At 68.9% G+C, this 19,820-nt stretch overlaps 1 protein-coding gene across 1 annotated transcript in view; it reads left to right on the top strand.

Moving 5' to 3' along the window:
- The first annotated feature begins 4,121 nt into the window (after positions 1-4,121).
- Positions 4,122-19,820, top strand: part of CACNA1A (calcium voltage-gated channel subunit alpha1 A) — a 32,706-nt gene continuing 17,007 nt past the window's right edge. The window contains exons 1-24 of the mRNA XM_049810576.1: positions 4,122-4,650; positions 8,810-8,915; positions 9,272-9,411; positions 11,172-11,263; positions 11,342-11,494; positions 11,937-12,124; positions 12,719-12,822; positions 12,903-13,018; positions 13,106-13,162; positions 13,282-13,371; positions 13,793-14,002; positions 14,077-14,189; positions 15,045-15,157; positions 15,442-15,573; positions 15,713-15,785; positions 15,879-15,996; positions 16,086-16,153; positions 16,245-16,351; positions 16,785-17,519; positions 17,703-18,061; positions 18,150-18,291; positions 18,377-18,506; positions 18,889-18,948; positions 19,025-19,131. Coding sequence (XP_049666533.1) covers positions 4,364-4,650; positions 8,810-8,915; positions 9,272-9,411; positions 11,172-11,263; positions 11,342-11,494; positions 11,937-12,124; positions 12,719-12,822; positions 12,903-13,018; positions 13,106-13,162; positions 13,282-13,371; positions 13,793-14,002; positions 14,077-14,189; positions 15,045-15,157; positions 15,442-15,573; positions 15,713-15,785; positions 15,879-15,996; positions 16,086-16,153; positions 16,245-16,351; positions 16,785-17,519; positions 17,703-18,061; positions 18,150-18,291; positions 18,377-18,506; positions 18,889-18,948; positions 19,025-19,131 — 3,800 coding nt within the window. The 5' untranslated portion in view covers positions 4,122-4,363. The remainder of the gene's footprint in view (positions 4,651-8,809; positions 8,916-9,271; positions 9,412-11,171; positions 11,264-11,341; positions 11,495-11,936; positions 12,125-12,718; positions 12,823-12,902; positions 13,019-13,105; positions 13,163-13,281; positions 13,372-13,792; positions 14,003-14,076; positions 14,190-15,044; positions 15,158-15,441; positions 15,574-15,712; positions 15,786-15,878; positions 15,997-16,085; positions 16,154-16,244; positions 16,352-16,784; positions 17,520-17,702; positions 18,062-18,149; positions 18,292-18,376; positions 18,507-18,888; positions 18,949-19,024; positions 19,132-19,820) is intronic.

Genomic DNA, 19,820 nt, shown 5'->3' with positions numbered 1-19,820 from the left:
TGGCAGCTCCAGTGGTCCCCAGGGCCAGGCAGGAGCCATGCGGTACGGTGGGTGGCCGCCCTGAGCTTTGCCCTGCAGCCGGATCCTGGTGCTGGGATCCGGGACCCTTCGCTCCTGCTGCCCCCGATAGCACCAGGAACGTGCTGAGCTTTGCAGATCTTCGATACCCAGCACAGCCCTGGCTCGCTGCAGGGATGGCAGCGAGAGCAGCAGCAGCCCCCGGCTTCCCCAACCCCGGTGTGGGGAACACACGCGCGTCTGCAGGATCCGGCCACCGAGGACAAAGCACCGGCACTGGGTTTCTACTGGGGGGAAACGAGCCAGGGCTGCGGAGCTGGAGGTGCCGAACTTGGAGGCGGTGCAGGATGCAACCACAGCGGGGTGACCGGGTTGGCACGGCCGGGGCATCCCGGCTCTGCTGCGCGGCCGCTTCGGGGCCAGATCCGTCCTCCCCCGTGCCCCCTGTGCCAGCCTTTCCCTCCTCCAGCTGCCTCCAGCCCCCCCCGGCCTTGGAGAAACCCCCTCTGGCCGCCCTGGCAGCAGGGCTGGATCCAGCGCAGGGCCAAGGGGCCATGGTGCCCGGTAGTGCCCGCACCGGCTGCCGGCACCGCAGGATGCCCATCTGCGCCGGGCACGTGGGGGCACGAGGCCAGGGCCTGGGGCCGCATCCTGTGCCACCGAGCCGGGGCTGGCCACGGGGGTCCAGGACCCTCCGGGACAGCGGGGAGCCAGGCCAGGGTCCCCATAGCTGGGCACATGGGTGGCGTTGGCACCCGCTCCGGCGTTGGCCCCCGGCTCCGGCATACAGCCAGGGAAAGCGGGAAAGTGCTGAGCCTGGAGTCTGGCAGAGCTGCCCGTGTTAACCCCCCCCCGCTCCACCCTGCCGGCACGCGCCTGCCCACGGCACACACACGTGCCGGGCCGGTACGGTCATCAGGCCTCGCACACGCATCCCGGGGCGTGCACACGCGTGTGAGGCCGTGCACACACATGTGAGGCCACATGCATGCGTGTGCCCGGTGATGCTGGAAGCCGTGGGGAAGGCAGAGGCTCCTCCCGGTCCACCCTCGCCGGGTGTTTTTGGGGTCCCCATTGCTTGGAGGTGACACTTAGGGTCCTCCCCCCATCCCGGTGGGGACGGTCCCCGGGGGGGGGCACATCCCAGCCGTGGGGCTGGGGAAGGGCCATGGCGGCAGCACCGTGGCCGTGGGGCCGGCAGTGCCGTGGCCGTGGGGCCAGCAGCGCTCCCAGCTCGACGCCTGCCACGAGGGCTGAGACCCGGCCACGCTCGGTGCATCCCCGAGTGCCCACTCGGTGCCTGGGGTGACGTCCCCGCAGCCGGGGACAGCGGGGACGGGGAGCAGAGCTGGAGCCCTGGTCCCCCCCCCAACCCTGCCAGCTCCCCCCCCATCCTGGCTCCGGTTCCTCGCTGCATCTGCGGCTCGGCCGGAGCCAGCGCTGCCGCCAAGGGCTGCTGCAACCCGGCACCGCCGGCACAGCCCGGCCCGTGGCCCAGCCGGGGGGTGCGGGGGCGCTGCAGGGGGTTCCCCCGGGGTCACTGGTGGCAGGGGGGACACAGGTGGGCACGGGGACAGTAGCCCGGTTCCAGCCTGGCACTGTCACCCCTCCCCGCATGCCCTCTGGCATCGCCTGTGGGTGGGGGCGCAGGGCGACGCTTTTTGGGGGGAAAAGGGGCTGAAATGGCAAAGCTGCCCCATGTTGGGTGAGGGGCTGCGGTGGGGGGGGGGGGGCTCTGTCCCGCCTCACCCTGGCCCCATGCCGGGGGCGATGGAGATGCGGCCCTGAGCATCCCCCCAGACTCGGGGTGCAGGAGGGTGGGAAGGTGGGGGGCCGTGGTCCCGCTCCTCCCACAGCCGTCCCCCTCACCCCTCGCCGGCGGCACCGAGCCGGGCGCGTGGCAGGGCCGCGGTGCCGGGACAAAAGCGCTGCCCGGACAAAGGGCCCTGACGTCAGGCGCGGGGCTGGGGGGCACCGGGCGACCTACTTCCCGCCGCGCCAGGGGGGGCGGCAGCCGCGGCTTGGGGGGACCCCACGGTGCTGCCGCTGCCCCCCCGCATCCTTCCCCCCTTCCCCGGGGCCCCCCAGCCCCGGCAGAGTCCAGCCACGGCGTGCCCCCACACACCCCAGGGATGGGGTTGGGGTGACCTCGGGGGGGGGGGGTCTCCCCGTGGGGAAACTGAGGCAGGTGCCAGCAGCCAGGTCCGGGTTCCTTAACCAGGGCGGCTGTGTAATTAAAGCCCCAGTTAATGAATTAATGCTGGGGCTGCAGAGAGGAGCTGGCTGTGGGGACAGGGACGGGGGGTTAGGGACTGGAGGGTCTGGGGGGACGGGGGGGGTGAGGGCCCCGCGGCCCCGCCACCGGCCCTGCCGGCAGCCGCCCGTCCTCACGCACATGGCCACGTGCGTTGCTGTGCGAGGGTCACACATGCGGTCACGCCTGTGGTCACGCGTGTTGGCCACGGGGCCGTGCAGGTGTGCATGGACTCGCATGCGGTCGGGCGCGGGGTCTCGCACGGGATTGTGCGCGTTTGGCCCCGTGGGCATGCGTAGCCTCGCACACTGGGCGTGCTCCTGTCCCTGCAGTCGTGCACAGCGTTGCACGTGGTTGCGCATGCCCTCGCACGCTGTCCTGTGGCATGTGTCGGTCCCGTGGCCATGCACGCCCGTGCACACTGTTCCTGCCCGCGGCCCTGCACGCCCTCACGTGCTGTCCTGCACGCAGCTGTGCGCGTCGTTCCCGTGGTCGTGCACGCCCGTACACGCCGTCCTGCTTGTGCGTGCCTGCGCGCGCCATCCTGCCTGTGGTCCTGCACGCTCTTAACGCAAGGTCGTGCACGCCCGTGCACGCCGTCCCTCCCGTGCTTGTGCACGCCCTTGCACGTGGTCCTGCAGACCCTTGCCCGTGGCTGTGCACACCGTCCTGCCCATGGCTTCGCACACCTGGGCACACCATCCTGCCCCTGGTTTTGCCCACTCACACACGCCATCCTGCTCGTGGCTTTGCACACCCGTGCACGCCATCCCACCCGTGGTTGTGGGCGCCCTTGCATGTGGCCGTGCACACCCTTGCCCGTGGTCCCGCGGACCCCAGCCCGTGGCTTTGCACACCCGCGCACGCCGTCCTGCCGCTGGATTTGCACACCCTTGTCCGTGGTCCTGCAGTCCACCCTTGCCCGTGGCCGTGCACGCCCGTGGCCGTGGTCCCGCAGACCCTCGCCCCTGGCTTTGCACACCCGTGCGCACCGCCTTGCTCGCGGTTTTGCACACCCGCACACACCGTCCTGCCGGTGCCGGGTGCCCGGTGGGTGCCGGACACGTTCTCCCGGGGTGCTGCACCCCCAGCACCCCCCCCCTTTCCGTGCCCCCCCCCCCCCCCCCCGCCATCCCCGCGCTCGTTTTAGCCCGAACCCGGGCGGCGGCGGCGGCGGCGGAGGAGGAGGAGGAGGAGGCGGGGGGAGGAAGAGCCCCGCGGGCAGGCGGGGGGGGAGCAGGAGGAGGAGGAGGAGGAGGAGGAGGAGGAGGAGGAGGAGGAGCGCGGAGGCTCTGCCGCAGCCCGGGCCGATGGGCCCCGCCGCCCCGCTGCTGCCGGGGGGCTGACGGCGACCCCCGCCCGGCCCCGCCGAGCCCCGAAGCCGGGGGGGGGTGGGGGGGTGGGACGAGGACACCCCCCCCGCAGCGCCGCCCCCCACCGCCGCCGCCGCCGCTTTTTACCGCTTTTCTTCCGGGCGCTGGGGGCTTTTTTTTTTTTTTTTTTTTGTTGGGGGGGGGGGGGGGCAATTTTCGGCCCCTCCCGCCGATGCTCCGGGCTGCCTCGGCGGCGGCTGCCGGGGGCGGCGGGACGCGCTGACCGGGCGCGTTTTATTTTATTTTTTTTTTCGCCCCCCCCCCCCCCCCCCCATTGGCGCAGCCGGGGCCGCCGCGCTGGGGGAGCTGCCGCCGCCCCCCCCCCCCCCCCTTTCCCGCCCCGCTGCTGCATCGGGGCACCTCGGCACCCCCCCACCCCGTACCGGGAGCCGCAGCGGCGGGACCCCCCCCCCCGCCCCACCGGGGGTGCCGCCCCCCCGTCCTCGCCCCCCCCCGCTGCCGGATTGCGGGGGGGGCAGCACCCGCCGGCCCCCGCCGCGGGGGCTCCGAGGAAGGATGCCCGGGCCGGTCCCCGCTCCCGCCGGCCCCGCCGCCTGAGCGATCGCCCCGACCTCCACCCCCGGCCCGGCGGGGACGGACCCCGGCCCCCCCCGCCCCCCCCCCCTTCCCCGCCGCGGCGGCGGCCCATGGGATGTGATGAGCTCCTCGCCGGCGCCGGCCTCAGCAGCGTAAGCCCCGGCCCGCGGCTCTCGGCAGGATGGCTCGCTTCGGAGACGAGGTGCCGGCCCGTTACGGGGCAGGAGGCGGCGGGACCGGAGGCCCCGGGGCCGCGGCGGGGGGCCGGGGAGCGGGGGGTCCGCGGCAGGGCGGCCCCCCCGGGGCGCAGAGGATGTACAAGCAGTCGATGGCCCAGCGAGCCCGCACCATGGCTCTCTACAACCCCATCCCCGTCCGGCAGAACTGCCTGACGGTCAACCGCTCCCTCTTCCTCTTCAGCGAGGACAACGTGGTGAGGAAATACGCCAAAAAGATCACCGAATGGCCATATCCTTTGGGGGGGGGGGGGGCCGCGGCATGCCACCCGCTCACCGGGCCCCCGGCTCTCTGTCCCACGTCCCCATCCCCCTGCCCTGCATTGGGTCCCCCATCCCCCTGCCCTGCGCCCGACTCCCCGTCCCCATCCCCGTGTCCTGCACCTGCTCCTTGTCCCCGTGCTGGGGACCCCGCTTCCCTGCCCTGCGCCACCTCCCCGTCCCGCGTCCCCATCCCCCTGACCCGCACTGGGGTCCCCGTCCCACGTCCTGCACCAGCTCCTCATCCCCGTATTAGGGTCCCCATCTCCCTACCTTGCATGAGGTCCCCGTCCCCACGCCACGTCCCCGTCCCCCTGACCCGCATCGGGGTCCCCGTCCCCACGCCACGTCCCCGTCCCCCTGACCCGCATCGGGGTCCCCGTCCCCACGCCACGTCCCCGTCCCCCTGACCTGCATCGTGGTCCCCATCCCCACACCACATCCCTGTCCCCCTGACCCGCATCGGGGTCCCCGTCCCCGCACCACGTCCCCGTCCCCCTGACCCGCATCGGGGTCCCCGTCCCCGCGCCACGTCCCCGTCCCCCTGACCCGCATCGGGGTCCCCGTCCCCACACCACGTCCCCATCCCCCTGACCTGCATCGTGGTCCCCATCCCCACGCCATGTCCCTGTTCTCCTGACGTGCACTGGGGTCCCCATTCCCCTGACCCCCATTGGGGTTCCTGTCCCCACGCCACATCCCCATCCCCCTGACCCGCATTGGGGTCCCCGTCCCCACACCACATCCCCATTCCCCTGACCCGCATCAGGGTCCCCATCCCCACACCGCGTCCCCCTCCCCCTGACCCGCATTGGGGTCCCCGTCCCCACACCACGTCCCCATTCCTCCACCCTGCGTTGGGGTCCCCGTCCCCATGTCCTGCACCAGCTCCCTGTCCCCACGCTGCATCCCTGTCCTCTGTCCCCAGCCCCATGCTGGGGTCCCCTGCCCCATGCTCTGTCCCTGGCCCCTCTCCTGCACCCGGCCCCTCTCCATCATCCCTGTGGCTGTGCCCCCATGCCAGTCCCTGCCCAGTGGGCTTGGGGGGTCCAGCTTATCCTGGGGGTCTGGGGGTAGGGGGACCCCATTGCACCAGTATCTCCCAGTGCCCTCATTGCGGGAGGGTGGGCCTGACCTGGCATCCCCATGTCCCTGCACCCCTCGGCGCTGGGCTCAGCCCCACCATCCCCCCCGGTGCCAGCAGAGCCTGTCTCCATCACCCCGGGGTTCCCCCAGAATTGGGGTGTCCCCAGGTGTCTGTGTGTCGTGTCCCCCCCCAGGGGCCGATCCACTGGGGCGTTTGGGGGCACGGGGCTGCTTTGGGGTATTGTTGTGGGGCTGCAGCTCCGGCCCCAATGCCCTTGGCTACCTCCCGGCCCGTTCCCCCCCTTCCTGCACCCCAAAACCCTCAGCCGGCACCGGTGGCCCCAAAAGGGCCACTGTCACCCAAAAAGGACCACAGTCACCACTCCTCGCAGCCGTGAGGGCCCTGTATGGGCTGGGGGGGGGCACCACGCGGTTTTGGGGTGTTGCTGAAGGCTCGCCGCCAGGTCCACCGGCTGTGTGTCTCCCCTGAGCTTTTTGGGGACACCCCCCCCCCCCGAAACCAGGGAGGATTCGGGCAGCGGGTGCTGCCGGTGCCCCACTGGGCATGTGCGCCGCAGCCGCGGTGCTGTGGCGATGGGCGGCGGGGGGGGATGCGTCCGGCGCAGCACCGAAATGTCGGCCCCGGTGCGGGGACGGTGCTGCCGGTGCAGGGACGGTGCTGCGAGCAAATCCCGGGGGGGTGGGGGGCAGTTTGCCGCGTGGAAGCAAATCTGCCGGTGCGTGGCCTTGCCGTGCCGTGCCGTGCCGCAGCAGGATGGGCACCGCCGGCAGCACCGTGGCGGTGGCTGTAGCATCCCGGGGGCAGGACCTGGCACACCGAGCCCCACCGTGCCAGGCCCTGCCATTGGCACCGAGCACAGGGCGTCCCCGCTGCCGCGTGCAAACCGGGTCACCGTGCCGTGTGGCGGGGAAGGGGCTTCGTGGTGGCGGAGAGGGGGGGCGAGGGCAGAGGAGCGGCGGGCGAAGGCTGCCGCTGTCGCAGCAGGGTCGGTGGCCGGCGCTGACGTCCAGCCGGGTGGCCGGAGCTGGCGGCGAGGCGGGAGCGGGGCTGGTGGTGGAGGGGGGGATCAGGGTGGTGGGGTGCCGGGGGCGAGGGCAGCCTCGCCGGCGGGCGCAGCGGGGGCCGGGGAGGGTGATGCATCGCGCCGCCCACCCCAAGCCCCTGTGGGCCCCATCCTGCGGGCGTGCGGAGCCTCCCCCACCGTCACGACGGCCCGGGTGGGAGGAGGCGGCGGGCTCTGTTTGGCCGGGGGGGGGACGGTCCCACGGCACCCAAAGCCCGTCCCGCTGGGCACCCGGACTCCAGGTCCCCGTGGCGGGTGGTGGCACGGCCCTGCTCACGGCTGGCATGGCACAGGGGGCCGACGGGCGCTGCCCGACCCTTGAGGGGCTGCCCCGGGGAGGCTGTGCCCTGGCTCGGGGGGCAGAGCTGGCCCTGGGCATGGGTCCCCATGGCCGAAGAGCTGTGCTGTGCCAGATAGCCGTGCCAGATAGCCGTGCTGTGCCGGATAGCCGCGCTGTGCCAGATAGCTGTGCTGCATCGCTGTACTGTGCTGGATGGCCGTGCCGGAGAGCTGTGCTGCCCCGGATAACTGTGCTGTGCCAGATAGCTGTGCCGGATAACTGTGCCGTGCCGGATAGCTGTGCCGGATAGCTGTGCCGGATAGCCGTGCTGTGCTGGACAGCCGTGCCATGCCAGATAGCTATGCTGTGTCCGATAACTGTGCCAGATAACTGTATTGTGCCGGATAGCCGTGCCGGATAGCCGTGCCACGCTGGATGCCTAAGCAGAACAGCCATGCCAGGCAGCCGAGCTGTGCCGGGTAGCCCTGCCATGCCAGCTAGCTGTGCCAGGCCACACAGCCGTGCCAAATGTCCGTGCCACATCGCCATGCAGGCCAGATATCCATGCTGAATAGCTGTGCCCGATAACCGTGCCGGGCCAGATAGCTGGGCTGTGGTGGATATCTATGACGGATGGTTGTGCCAGGCCACATAGCCATGCCGGATAGCCATGCCGTGCTGGATAGCCGTACCGGATAGCCGTACCAGATCGCCGTGTTGTGCCGGAAAGCTGTGCCATGCCAGATAGCTGTGCTGGATAGCTGTGCTATGCTGGATAGCCTTGCTGGATAGCCGTGCCGTGCCAGATAGCTGTGCCAGGCCGGATAGCTGTGCCATGCTGGATAGCCATGCCGGATAGCTGTGCCGCATCAGGCAGCAGGGCCAGCGGCCGTTCCCCACACCTCGGCTGCGCTGCAGAAGGGTGGGGAGCAGGATCCGGTCCCATCTTTGTGTCTGTCGTTGCCGCTGGCGTGACCTCAGCCGAGCCCTCAGCTCTGGTCATGGGGCAGCTCTGCTGGTGCGCCCCGGGGCTGCAGCACCCGCTGGCTCCGCGGGTCTGGCGGCACAAACGGGGTGTCCCAGTCGGTGGCCACGTAATGTGGCGCAGGGCTTGCCACAGGGCTGCAGGACGGGGTGTCTCGAACCCCCCGCGCCTGCCCCAGCCCATGCTCAGCTGCCACCGCTGCCACCCACCCGCGCCTGCTGCCACCGCACCCTGGCACCACTGGCTGGGATAGGGGATGCGCTTACCGAACGCAGACCCCAAAATGTGTATGTGTCCCGGCAGCGGCACCGCACGAGGACGGCATCCTTGCTTGGGAGCCGGTGGGGCCGGGCGGGTGCCGTGTAGGTCTCCCCGGGTCCCGCTGTTGCCGAGGCGCTTTGATCGCCGCCGGCTCCCGCCGGGCAAGAGGCTTCGTGCCGAGGAGCCGGGGCCGCCGGGTCGCGCCTTTGATGGGGAAATTAATGAGCCGCGGAGCACGTGGGCGCTGGTGGCAGCCGGGCCCGCGTCTCTGCCGCCAACTGCCGCCGGCGCGGGGGGGGTCCCAAACCCCCCTTCCCTTTGGGCATCCCACCGGCCCCTCTCCTGCCTCGGTTTCCCCAACCAGCCTGGTTTGGGGGGGACCCCAGGCCCCCGCAGGCTCAGCCCAGCTGGGTTTTCCTTGACTCGGCCGCACTCCTTTTGAATACATGATTTTAGCCACCATCATCGCGAACTGCATCGTCCTGGCGCTGGAGCAGCACCTGCCCGACGAGGACAAGACCCCCATGTCGGAGCGGCTGGTGAGCGCGGGGTCGGTGGGGGGCTCCGGCAAGGGTCCCCAACCACCCTGGCGTGGGCGGCAGGACCGGGGCTGGCTGCCAGCCTGCACCGCGCACACCCGGCACACCCGGCACCCGATGGCCATGGCTCCTGGTCCCCCTGGACCTGCCGGCGTCCCAGTTTCCTCCTTGCTGGGAATCTGGGCCATGCCGGGAGTGGCGGCCGCCTCCGCCTCACAGCACCTGGAGAGGGTGGAGGGGAGATGGGGCCAGCGGCTGCCCCGGATGCCCCCTTGCCCCACGGGCTGGGAGCATGCGTGTGGGGGGGTGTCCCCGTGTCCCCCGTCCGGCGGCCTCACGCCTGTCTCCGTTCCCAGGACGACACGGAGCCGTACTTCATCGGCATCTTTTGCTTTGAGGCGGGGATCAAGATCATCGCGCTGGGCTTCGCCTTCCACAAAGGCTCCTACCTGCGCAATGGCTGGAACGTGATGGACTTCGTGGTCGTCCTCACCGGGTGAGGTCCCCGTCCCACCTGCCCAGGGACATGGGGGTACATGCGCTGCCCCCCCCCCCTTCGCCCCCGCAGAGGGGTTGTGTGTGCATGTGCACACACGTGTCAGCCCTGCGCCCTTCCCCGCATGTAGCAGACCCACGCGTGTGCGTGCAGGCGTGCAGGCTGCAGGACCCTGCCTGCGTGGTGGAGCACGCGTGTGCAGAGGATGTGTGTGCACATGCACGTGCGTGTACGCACACGCATGTGCGGGGCCTCTGTGTGTGCAGGGCTGCACCCGCCGGCGGTCCCGGGTGTCACCAGTGCCTGCCGGGCCGGGGCCGGGCAAGACGTTAATTATCGCCTGCGGCGCTCGTCCCGCTTCCCCAGCGGCAGCAAGTGCCTCTTAGCGCTGTCACAATATTTCCCCATGCCGCCACTCACCGGCCCAGCACCCGCGCCTGCCGCCAGCGCTTTGGTGGCAGCCCCGACTTCCCCGGCCCTGGAGCTGCCCCCCGGCCATGGCACCCTAGCCCCAGACCCTCTGACGGCTGCTGTGTGTCCTTGTTCGCCCTCCCGCCGGGAGAGCTGGTGGGGAAACTGAGGCAGGGAGCAGTGGGGCTGTTGTTGGAGGGGACAGCCCAGTCTCTGACGTACGTGACCCGGCTACATCAGGGGTTGCTCTTTGGCTGCTTTCCTCTGCTCCCCCCCACCCCGCACCGTCCTGCCCCCCTGCCTCCTGGTCCCCTGATCAACCTGCTCCCTCCCAACTCCTGCACCCTGCTCCCCCTTGCCCTTGCCTGCCCCCCTCATGCCCTACTCTGCAACCGGTTTCCCCTGCACCCCGCTTCCCCCTTCCCCTGCACCCCTTGCACCATGCTCCTCCCTTGCTCCCTGCCTGTTCCCCCCTGCACCTGGCTCCCCCTGCACCCTGCTCCCCAATTTGCCCCCCCTGCTCCCCCCTTGCCCCCCGCCAGCCCCAGCCCCTGTGAATGAGTTGTGTCGTCACCGAGGCAACAAGGATGAATGAACTCGGGGGGACCCAGCGGGGTGAATAGGGGTGATGGGGATGAATGGAGATGAATGGGGGTGATGGGGATGAATGGGGGCCGGCTGGTTGCTGTCGTGACGGGCAGCAGGAAAGGACCCTCCACAGCATTGCGGGGGGGGGGGGGGGGGGGGGCCGTGGGGCCGGCAATGAACCCCTGGGGTGCGTCCAGGTGCCTGGGACCCCCCGCCATCACCCAGGTCCTGGGGGATCCCACGGGCTGGTGCTGGCTGGGGGCTACGACCCCCCAGGCCGGGCCCTGCTCCAGCATCAGCACTGGCAGCGCTGCCGCGTTCAGCCCGGAGAGGCTAAATATAGCCCAGCGCTCCCGCCCGCGCTGCCGGCACGGCCGTGGGCACGTGGCCATGCGGCTGGGACGTGGGGGCTCTTGGTGGCTGTGATGGCACGGCCGTGGGCTTGTGGCCGTGTGGTGGGGACATGTGGGCTCGCCGTGGCTGTGATGGTGTAGCCGTGGGGCACGTGGTGGCCCGTGGAGGATGTGTGGCTCTGCTGGGATGTGATGGCTCTTGGTGGCCGTGATGGCACAGCCCATGGAGGGGGGGCACTTCCCAGGCTGGGGTGCGGTGGTCCATGGGGAACGCGTGGCCAGGCTGGGACATCGTGGCTCTTGGTGGCCACGGTGGCACGGCTGGTTGGGGTCCCTGGCTGGGTCGGGGTGCCGGCTGTGGTGTGGGGGGGTCCCTCCCCGCTGACCCCCTCCCCTTCTTGCCCGCAGCATCCTGGCCACGGTGGGCTCCCAGTTTGACCTGCGGACGCTGCGAGCCGTGCGTGTGCTCCGGCCCCTCAAGCTGGTCTCGGGGATCCCAAGTGAGTGGCTGGGGGGTCTGGGGGGGGCACCTGGGGGTTTCGGGGGGGGCCGTGGCTGCTCAACCCCATCTGGCGCAGGTTTACAAGTCGTCCTGAAGTCCATCATGAAGGCGATGATCCCGCTGCTGCAGATCGGCCTCCTCCTGTTTTTCGCGATCCTCATTTTTGCAATCATAGGATTAGAGTTTTATATGGGCAAATTTCACACCACCTGCTTCGACCTGGTGACGGGTAGGTCTGCCCCCCCTCTAAACCCCCCATACCCCTCCCTGCGCCCCCCCCCCCGGCCCTGCCTCAGTTTCCCCACTGGGAAGGGCTCAGAGCCCGCCGTGGGGTTGGGATCAGGGGCTGGCTCCTTCCCCCTCCCCTTCCATCTCCCTGGGCCCGTGGCCCGCGCCCGATATGGAACGGCCTAATTACTTCTCTCCCCTGATGAAGATGCCGTTAATTGGCGGGAGCTATTTCTGCACGGCAGCCGCGTCAGCACCATGGTGGGGGGGGCCTGAAGGAGGCTGCGGGGAGGGGGCACAGGGGGGTCTGACAGCCCCATGGGGGTCACCCCCTGACTCTAAACTCTCCTGGGTGATTGCACCCCTGGGGGGGGACGGGGCTCTGGGCTTGGGGGGTTGGGGGGGGCAGGAGCAATCCCCAAATCTGTGTCCCTTCCTCCCAGACGAGATCAAGGTGGAAGTCCCCTGCGGGACGGACGAGCCGGCCCGGATCTGCCCCAACGGCACCAAGTGCAAGAAGTACTGGGAGGGCCCCAACTACGGCATCACCCAGTTCGACAACATCCTCTTCGCCGTCCTGACCGTCTTCCAGTGCATCACCATGGAAGGGTGGACAGACCTCCTCTACTATGTGAGCCCTGACGCCATGGGAATGGAAACCACTGTGTCCCGTCCCCCCCGCAGGGTCTCTCTCCTCTTTCCCCACTGAAGCCGTCTTCCGTCCCCTGAGGGCTCGCCAGTCCCTGAGGGGGTCCCCAAGGTGTCTCTGGGGTGGGGGAGGTCCCTGTTCACTGCTCCCATGCTCCAACCCTGCGGGGTGCGTGGGGATAGAGGACAATGGGACACAGCCCCCACCCCCTGCCCCCAAAAAGGTGGAGGTGATTTGCAGAGGGAGGGGTTGCTGCAGAGCAGGAGGGTATCCCAAAAAAAGGGTGCCGGGGTCCCCCCTCCGCTGGCAGCCCCAAGCCTTGCAGGGATGCTCTGCATCCTCCCTGGCCCCTTGTGTTGTCGTCCCCCCCCCCGGTGCCATGTGTCCTCCTGTGGCCCCCTCCCATGTCCCAAAGTGGGGTGGGGAGCATGGCCAGGGGATTTGGGGTGCCGCCAGCCCCCAGGGGGGACGCCGGAGCTGCTGCGCTGCACTCTGTCCCTTGGCCTATGTCCAGCCACCGAAACAAGGCTGTGCCCATGCCCCCCCCACCCCTGACCCCTCCTTTCCCCCCCCCAGAGCAACGATGCCTCAGGGAACACTTGGAACTGGCTGTACTTCATCCCCCTCATCATCATCGGCTCCTTTTTTATGCTGAACCTAGTGCTGGGGGTGCTGTCTGGGTAAGCGGGGGGGGGGGGGGGGGCGGCCTCAGCGGGAGGGGGGTGCCCACCCTGGCCCCCCACTGATGCTGGCCCCACAGGGAGTTTGCCAAAGAGCGGGAGCGGGTGGAGAACCGCCGGGCGTTCCTGAAGCTGCGGCGGCAGCAGCAGATCGAGCGGGAGCTCAACGGCTACATGGAGTGGATCTCCAAGGCGGGTGAGGGCTGTGACACCCCCCCCCAGCCCCCCCCTCCAGGACACCCGCACTCCCCCCACCCCACTGAACTCCCCACTTTTTTCTCAGAAGAAGTGATCCTGGCGGAGGACGAGACCGAGGGAGAGCCCCGGCACCCCTTTGATGGTAAGTGCCCTGCCCCAGCCTGCGCCCTGGCAGGGGGGGCGGCCACCCCAGGGTGGGGGTGTCGCAGCGGGGACCCCCTGGTGACGCCCGCCTCCCTCTGCCCCTCGCCCCTGTGGGAGCTCTCCGGAGGGCCACCATCAAGAAGAGCAAGACGGACCTGCTGAGCCCTGAGGATGCCGAGGAGCAGCTGGCCGACATCTCCTCCGTGGGTGGGTGGGGGGCACGGGTGCCCCCGGTTTGGGGCGGTGGGTGGGGGGCGATGGCTGATGGTGTGGGGAGGTGATGGGTAGGGGGGGCATGACCCATTGGGGGATGATGGGTGGGGGGATGACGGGTCGGGGGGTGACGGGTGATGGTGTGACTGGTGACAGAGTGGTGGTGGAGAGGTGGTGGGTGATGGGGTGAGGAGGTGATGGGTGGGGGGGATGACGTGTTGGGGGGGTGATGGGGGGGGTGATGGGTGATAGGTGATGGGGGTGACGGGTGATGGAGTGATGGGCGGGGAGGTGGTGGGTGATGGTGTGACAGGTTGGGGGGTGATGGGTGGGGATAATGGGGGGGTGATGGGTGACAGTTTGGGGATGGTGGGTGATGGGGTGACGGGTGGGGGCTCCCCCCCGCGCCCCGCAGGCTCCCCCTTCGCCCGCGCCAGCCTCAAAAGTGCCAAGCTGGAGAACGCCACCTTCTTCCACAAGCGGGAGCGGAGGATGCGCTTCCACATCCGCCGCATGGTGAAAACTCAGGCCTTCTACTGGACCGTGCTCAGTCTGGTAGCGCTCAACACCCTGTGTGTTGCTATCGTTCACTACGACCAGCCAGATTGGCTTTCCGACTTCCTCTGTGAGTGCCCCCCCCCACCGCCGGACACCCCCCCGCCCGGCCCTCAGCCCCCCCTCACTCTCTCTCCCCCCCAGACTATGCAGAATTCATATTCTTGGGACTCTTTATGTCCGAAATGTTTATAAAAATGTACGGGCTGGGGACGCGGCCTTACTTTCACTCGTCCTTCAATTGCTTCGACTGTGCCGTGAGTCTGGCCCCGGCCGGGCTGCTGCCGGCGGGAATGGGGTGGGGATGGGATGGGATGGGATGGGATGGGATGGGGACGGGATGGGGATGGGGATGAGGACAGGGATGGGACAGGATGGGATGGGGATGGGGACAGGATGGGGATGGGGATGAGGATGGGGACGGGACAGGATGGGGATGAGGATGGGGATGGGACAGGATGGGATGGGGGTGGGGACGGGATGGGACAGGATGGGATGGGGATGGGGACGGGATGGGGATGGGGATGAGGATGGGGATGGGGATGAGGATGGGGACGGGACAGGATGGGGATGAGGATGGGGATGGGACAGGATGGGATGGGGATGGGGACGGGATGGGGATGGGGATGAGGATGGGGACAGGATGGGGATGGGGATGGGGATGGGGACGGGACAGGATGGGGATGAGGATGGGGATGGGACAGGATGGGATGGGGATGGGGACGGGATGGGAATGGGAATGAGGATGGGGACGGGACGGGATGGGATGGGGACGGGATGGGGATAGGGACAGGATGGGGATAGGGACGAGGATGGGACAGGGTGGAATGGGGATAGAGATGGGGACAGGATGGAGAGGGGATGGGGATGGGGACAGGATGGGATGGGGACAGGATGGGGGGGGATGGGGACAGGATGGGATGGGGTCAGGATGGGAATAGGATGGGGACGGAATGGGAATAGGATTGGGATGGGGATGGGGACGGAATGGAGATGGAGACGGGAATGGGAAGGGATGAGGACAAGATGAGGATGGGGAAGAGGTCAGGATAGGGATGGGGACAGGATAGGGATAGGATGGGGACAGGACGGAGACACTCTCCCACTCTCAGGTTATCATCGGAAGCATCTTCGAGGTGATCTGGGCTGTTGTGAAGCCGGGAACATCCTTCGGGATCAGCGTGCTACGAGCTCTCAGGTTACTGCGCATTTTCAAAGTCACAAAGTAAGTGCTGACGGGTTGGGCACCGCTGCTCTGTCCATCCGCCTGTCCGTCTGTCTGTTGGTCTGTCCGTGTCTGTGGGTCTGCGAGCGCAGGGGCAGTGCAAGCACGAGTAAGCACGTGTGGATGCACGGAGCCATCGTGGGGTGCCTGGGTGCCGAGTTGCCGTCCCTCGTCCCCTCGCTGTCTCTGTGTCCCCTCATCACCCCCATGTCCCTTCGCATCCCTTTGTCCCCCCATGGCCCTGGTCCCCCCACAGCCCCCGCAGCCTGGCTCTGCCCTGGCAGGTACTGGGCTTCCCTGAGGAACCTGGTGGTCTCCCTCCTGAACTCCATGAAGTCCATCATCAGCCTCCTCTTCCTCCTCTTCCTCTTCATCGTCGTCTTTGCCCTTTTGGGGATGCAGCTCTTTGGGGGACAGTGAGTAACCGGGCGGGAGATGCCCCCCCCCTCCCAGGTCAGCCTGGCCCCCCAGCATGGGGGTATCTCTGTGCCCCCAGGCCCCTGCTGGGGGGCACCCGGCTGGGGTGGGGCTCCCACCATTCCCCCCCACCCCCAGGTTCAATTTTGACGACGGGACCCCTCCCACCAACTTCGACACTTTCCCAGCAGCAATAATGACGGTGTTTCAGGTAGGGACCCCCCTGTCCCCTCCCTGGGGCTCCCGAGGAAGTGGGGTGCCGGCGGAGGGGTCCCTGCTGCCCCCATGGCTCCTTCCCCCCCAGATCCTGACGGGCGAAGACTGGAACGCGGTGATGTATGACGGGATCAAATCTCAGGGCGGCGTCAAGGGGGGGATGGTTTTCTCTGTCTACTTCATCGTCCTCACCCTCTTTGGCAACTGTATCCTCAGGGTGCTGGGGGGGTCCCGGGGGGGTCTGGGCTGGGGCAGGGATGCGCTGGGACCCACTTTGCCTTGACGGGGCACCCAGACACCCTCCTCAACGTCTTCTTGGCCATCGCGGTGGACAACCTCGCCAACGCGCAGGAGCTCACCAAGGTAAGGACCGGTGTCGGGGACGAGGCGGGGCCACCCCAGCCCATCACCTGTGGCCTCAGGGCTGGGCTAGACATGGCGCGGGGCTTTGCAGGATGAGCAGGAGGAGGAAGAAGCCGCCAACCAAAAGCTGGCACTGCAGAAGGCGAAGGAGGTGGCCGAAGTGAGCCCGCTCTCTGCAGCCAACATGTCCGTCACCATGTAAGTACATCGTGTGCCCGGCTCTATCCCTGGATCCATCCCTGGATCCATCCCTGACTCCATCCAGCTCCGTCCTTGTCTCCATCCCCAGCTCCATTCAGACTCCATCCATGTCTCCGTCCCCAGCTCTGTCCCCAGCTCCGTCCCTGGCCCCAGCTCCGTCCTTGTCTCTGTCCCCAGCCCCATCTCCGTCCCTGGCCCCAGCTCCATCCCAGCTGCCATCTCCAACTCCATCCTTGTCTCCATCCCCAACTCTGTCCCTGCCTCCATCCTGACTCCTTCCCCGGATCCATCCTTAGCTTCATCCCAGCTCCATCCCACCTCCATCCCGGCTCCATCCTCAGCTCCATCCCGTCTCCATCCCATCTCTGCTCCGGCTCCGTCCTGGCACACCTCAGGCTCCCCCGACGTGGGCTGTGCCTCCCCGCTGCAGGAAGGAGCAGCAGAAGAACCAGAAGTCCTCGAAGTCGGTGTGGGAGCAGCGGACGAGCGAGCTGCGGAAGCAGAACCTGCTGGCCAGCCGGGAGGCCCTCTACAGCGAGCTGGACCCCGAGGAGCGCTGGAAGGTGCCCTACGCCCGCCACCTGCGCCCCGACATGAAGACCCACCTGGACCGGCCGCTGGTGGTGGACCCCCAGGAGAACCGCAACAACAATACCAACAAGACGCGCCCTGGCGAGCCGCCGATAGAGCCTCGCTTCGGCCAGCCCCGTGCCGAGGAGCTCCGCCGGCAGCCGCGCTACCCCGACCCCGGTGGCCCCCGCCCCGTGGAACCCCCTGGCCCCGACGGCCGAAGGCCCCGCAGCAGCAGCCGTGAGCCCGAGCGGGACCCCAGCCAGGAACGCGCCTACGCCGACGCCGAGCGCCTCAAAGCCCTCGAGCGCCGGCACCGGCCGGGCGGCAGCCGGGACGGCCGCGCTGGCTCGCCCCAACCCGAGCGTGAGCACCGGCGGCACCGGGCGCACCGGCGGGCGGCCGAGGAGGGCGAGGAGGGTGGGCGGCCAGAGCGGCGGCCACGGCACCGGGAGGGCGGCCGGCCGGTGCGGGGCGAGGGGGACGGGGAGCACGGGGATGGCGAGCGGCGCCGGCGGCATCGGCACGCCACACCGTCTGCCTACGATGGCGAGGGCAAGCGGGATGACAAGGAGAGGCGGCACCGGCGGCGGAGGTGAGCAGGGTGGGCAGGACCCTCTGGGGCTGGTGGGACCCCCCCCAGGACCGGGGAGCTCCTCTGGCTCCCAGGAGTACCCAAATCCCCTCTGGCATTCCCAGCTCAGCGCCTGAAGTGGGAGCTGTGCTGGGGTGTGCCAGGGGGTCCCCGCTGAGCTCCCTCCCCTCTGCCTCCCCCCAGGGAGAACCAGGTCCCCGGGGTGCCAGCGGGCCCCACGCTCTCCACCACCCGCCCCATCCAGCAGGACGTGGGGCGCCGGGAGCCCCCCGTCGCGGAGGACATCGACAACATGAAGAACAACAAACTGGCCACCGCCGAGCCCCCCGCACCCCCACCCGTGGGCAACCACACCGCCTGCCCCACCGGGGCCCCCCTACGCCGGCCCCCCGCCACCCCCAATCCCCCCCCTGAAAACAGCCTGGTGGTCACCAACCCCGGCCCCCACAACAACCCCACCAAGGCGGGGGGGAAGCCGGAGCACACGGCCGTGGACATCCCACCCCCCCTCCCGCCGCCCCCCACCAACGCCCTGGTCCAAGGTAGGGGACCCCCCCAAGGTCTGGGGGGTGTGGGGGATGGAGGGGGTCTGGGGGGGGTGCAGGGGCCATGATCCCGCCACTCTCGCAGTGAACAGGAATGCCAACCCTGAGCCGCTGCCCCGCAAGGAGGAGGAGGAGGAGAAGAAGGAGGAAGGCGACGATCAGGAGGAGAACGGCCCCAAGCCCATGGTGCCCTACAGCTCCATGTTCATCCTCTCCACCACCAACCCGTGAGCACCGCGGGGGGACTGGGGAGGTCCTGGGGGTGCCGGTTGCTCACCCTTCCCTCACCATCCCTGTTCCACCCCCCCCCAGGTTCCGCCGGCTGTGCCACTACATTGTCAACCTGCGGTACTTTGAGATGTGCATCCTGATGGTCATCGCCATGAGCAGCATCGCCCTGGCCGCCGAGGACCCCGTGCAGCCCAACGCCCCCCGCAACAACGTAAGCCCCCAGCCCCCCCTCCCTGCCCCGCAGCTGGGTACAGAGGGACCCCCGGGTGCTGTCGGGGTGGGGTGGGGTGGGGCTGAGCCCTCTCCTCACAGTGCTGCTTTGCAGGGTGAGGCACCCCCAAAACAGCAACTGGGGCTGTGCCAAAATGAGGTGTGTGTCCCCTTGTCCTGCCCCTGAGACCCTGCCCATGGCCCCAGGGTGCTGGGGTGTCCTACAACCATGGAGTGCTGGGGCGGTCCTGGGGTGCCAGGGGGTCCCAGGGTGCCAGGGGGCTCCCACAGCCCCATGGTGCTGGGAGGTACCGGGGGGGGGGTCCCAGGGTGCCAGGGGGACCCCAGGCATCTCCCCCCACCCCACCTCCTCCCCCCTCCAGGTCTTGCGCTACTTCGACTACGTCTTCACGGGTGTCTTTACCTTTGAGATGGTGATCAAGGTGAGCGGGGGGGGGTGTCCGCGGGGTGGGGCCCCCCCCGGCACCCCCTCACCCCCCCCCACCTTGCCCCCCGCAGATGGTGGATTTGGGGCTGGTGCTTCACCAAGGTGCCTATTTCCGGGACCTGTGGAACATCCTGGACTTCATCGTGGTCAGCGGGGCGCTGGTGGCCTTCGCCTTCACGTGAGTCCCCCCCCTCGGGGACACGGGGGGCTCTTGGGGGCATCCTGGGGGGTCCCGGGAGGGGGTGGGCACACCTGGGTCCCCCCGTGCTCGGGGGACGGCAGTGGCACCAGGGAGGGGAACAGGGGGATGGTGGGGAGGGGATGGAGGTGGTGGGGTCTCGCCTCTCTCGGTGCCTCCCAGTGGGGCTGTCCCAGTCCCCCCACCCCAGCCCTGCTGGGGTCCATCCCGTGGCCCCACAGCCGCTCGCTGCCCACCCACCGCGTCCGCTGCCCGGCTGTCCGCGCTCTGCTCTGTCGCTTGACGTCCGTCCTCGGCCGCTTGCCACCGTGCTGTGTTGTCCTGTCACCGTCCCAGTGTCCCTGCGCCCTGGCAGCACCTCCCCGGTGTCCCTGGGCAGGATCAGGCCCCGGTGCCGAGCAGCCGCCCCAGTGCGGAATCCCCAGAGCAGTGAATAGGGCTGGAGTAAACCCTAAATAAAGATGAGGAATCTGCTAGCAAAGGATGGATAGCCTCTTAGGAAGGGATAAGTAACCTAGAAAGGGATGAGGAATCTCCTAGAAATGGATGAGCACGCCCTGAGTAACTGAGCATGCCTCAAATGATTGAGCATCCTTAAAGCAAAGGGTAAGCATCCTCCAAGTAAAGGGTGAGCATCCCCCCAGTAATTGAGCATCCCCCAAAAAAGG

Source organism: Accipiter gentilis, chromosome 9 (assembly GCF_929443795.1).
Source record: "Accipiter gentilis chromosome 9, bAccGen1.1, whole genome shotgun sequence".
Lineage (NCBI taxonomy): Eukaryota > Metazoa > Chordata > Aves > Accipitriformes > Accipitridae > Astur > Astur gentilis.
Note: the sequence above shows the minus strand (reverse complement) of the source record. Positions and strands in the feature narration are given on the sequence as shown.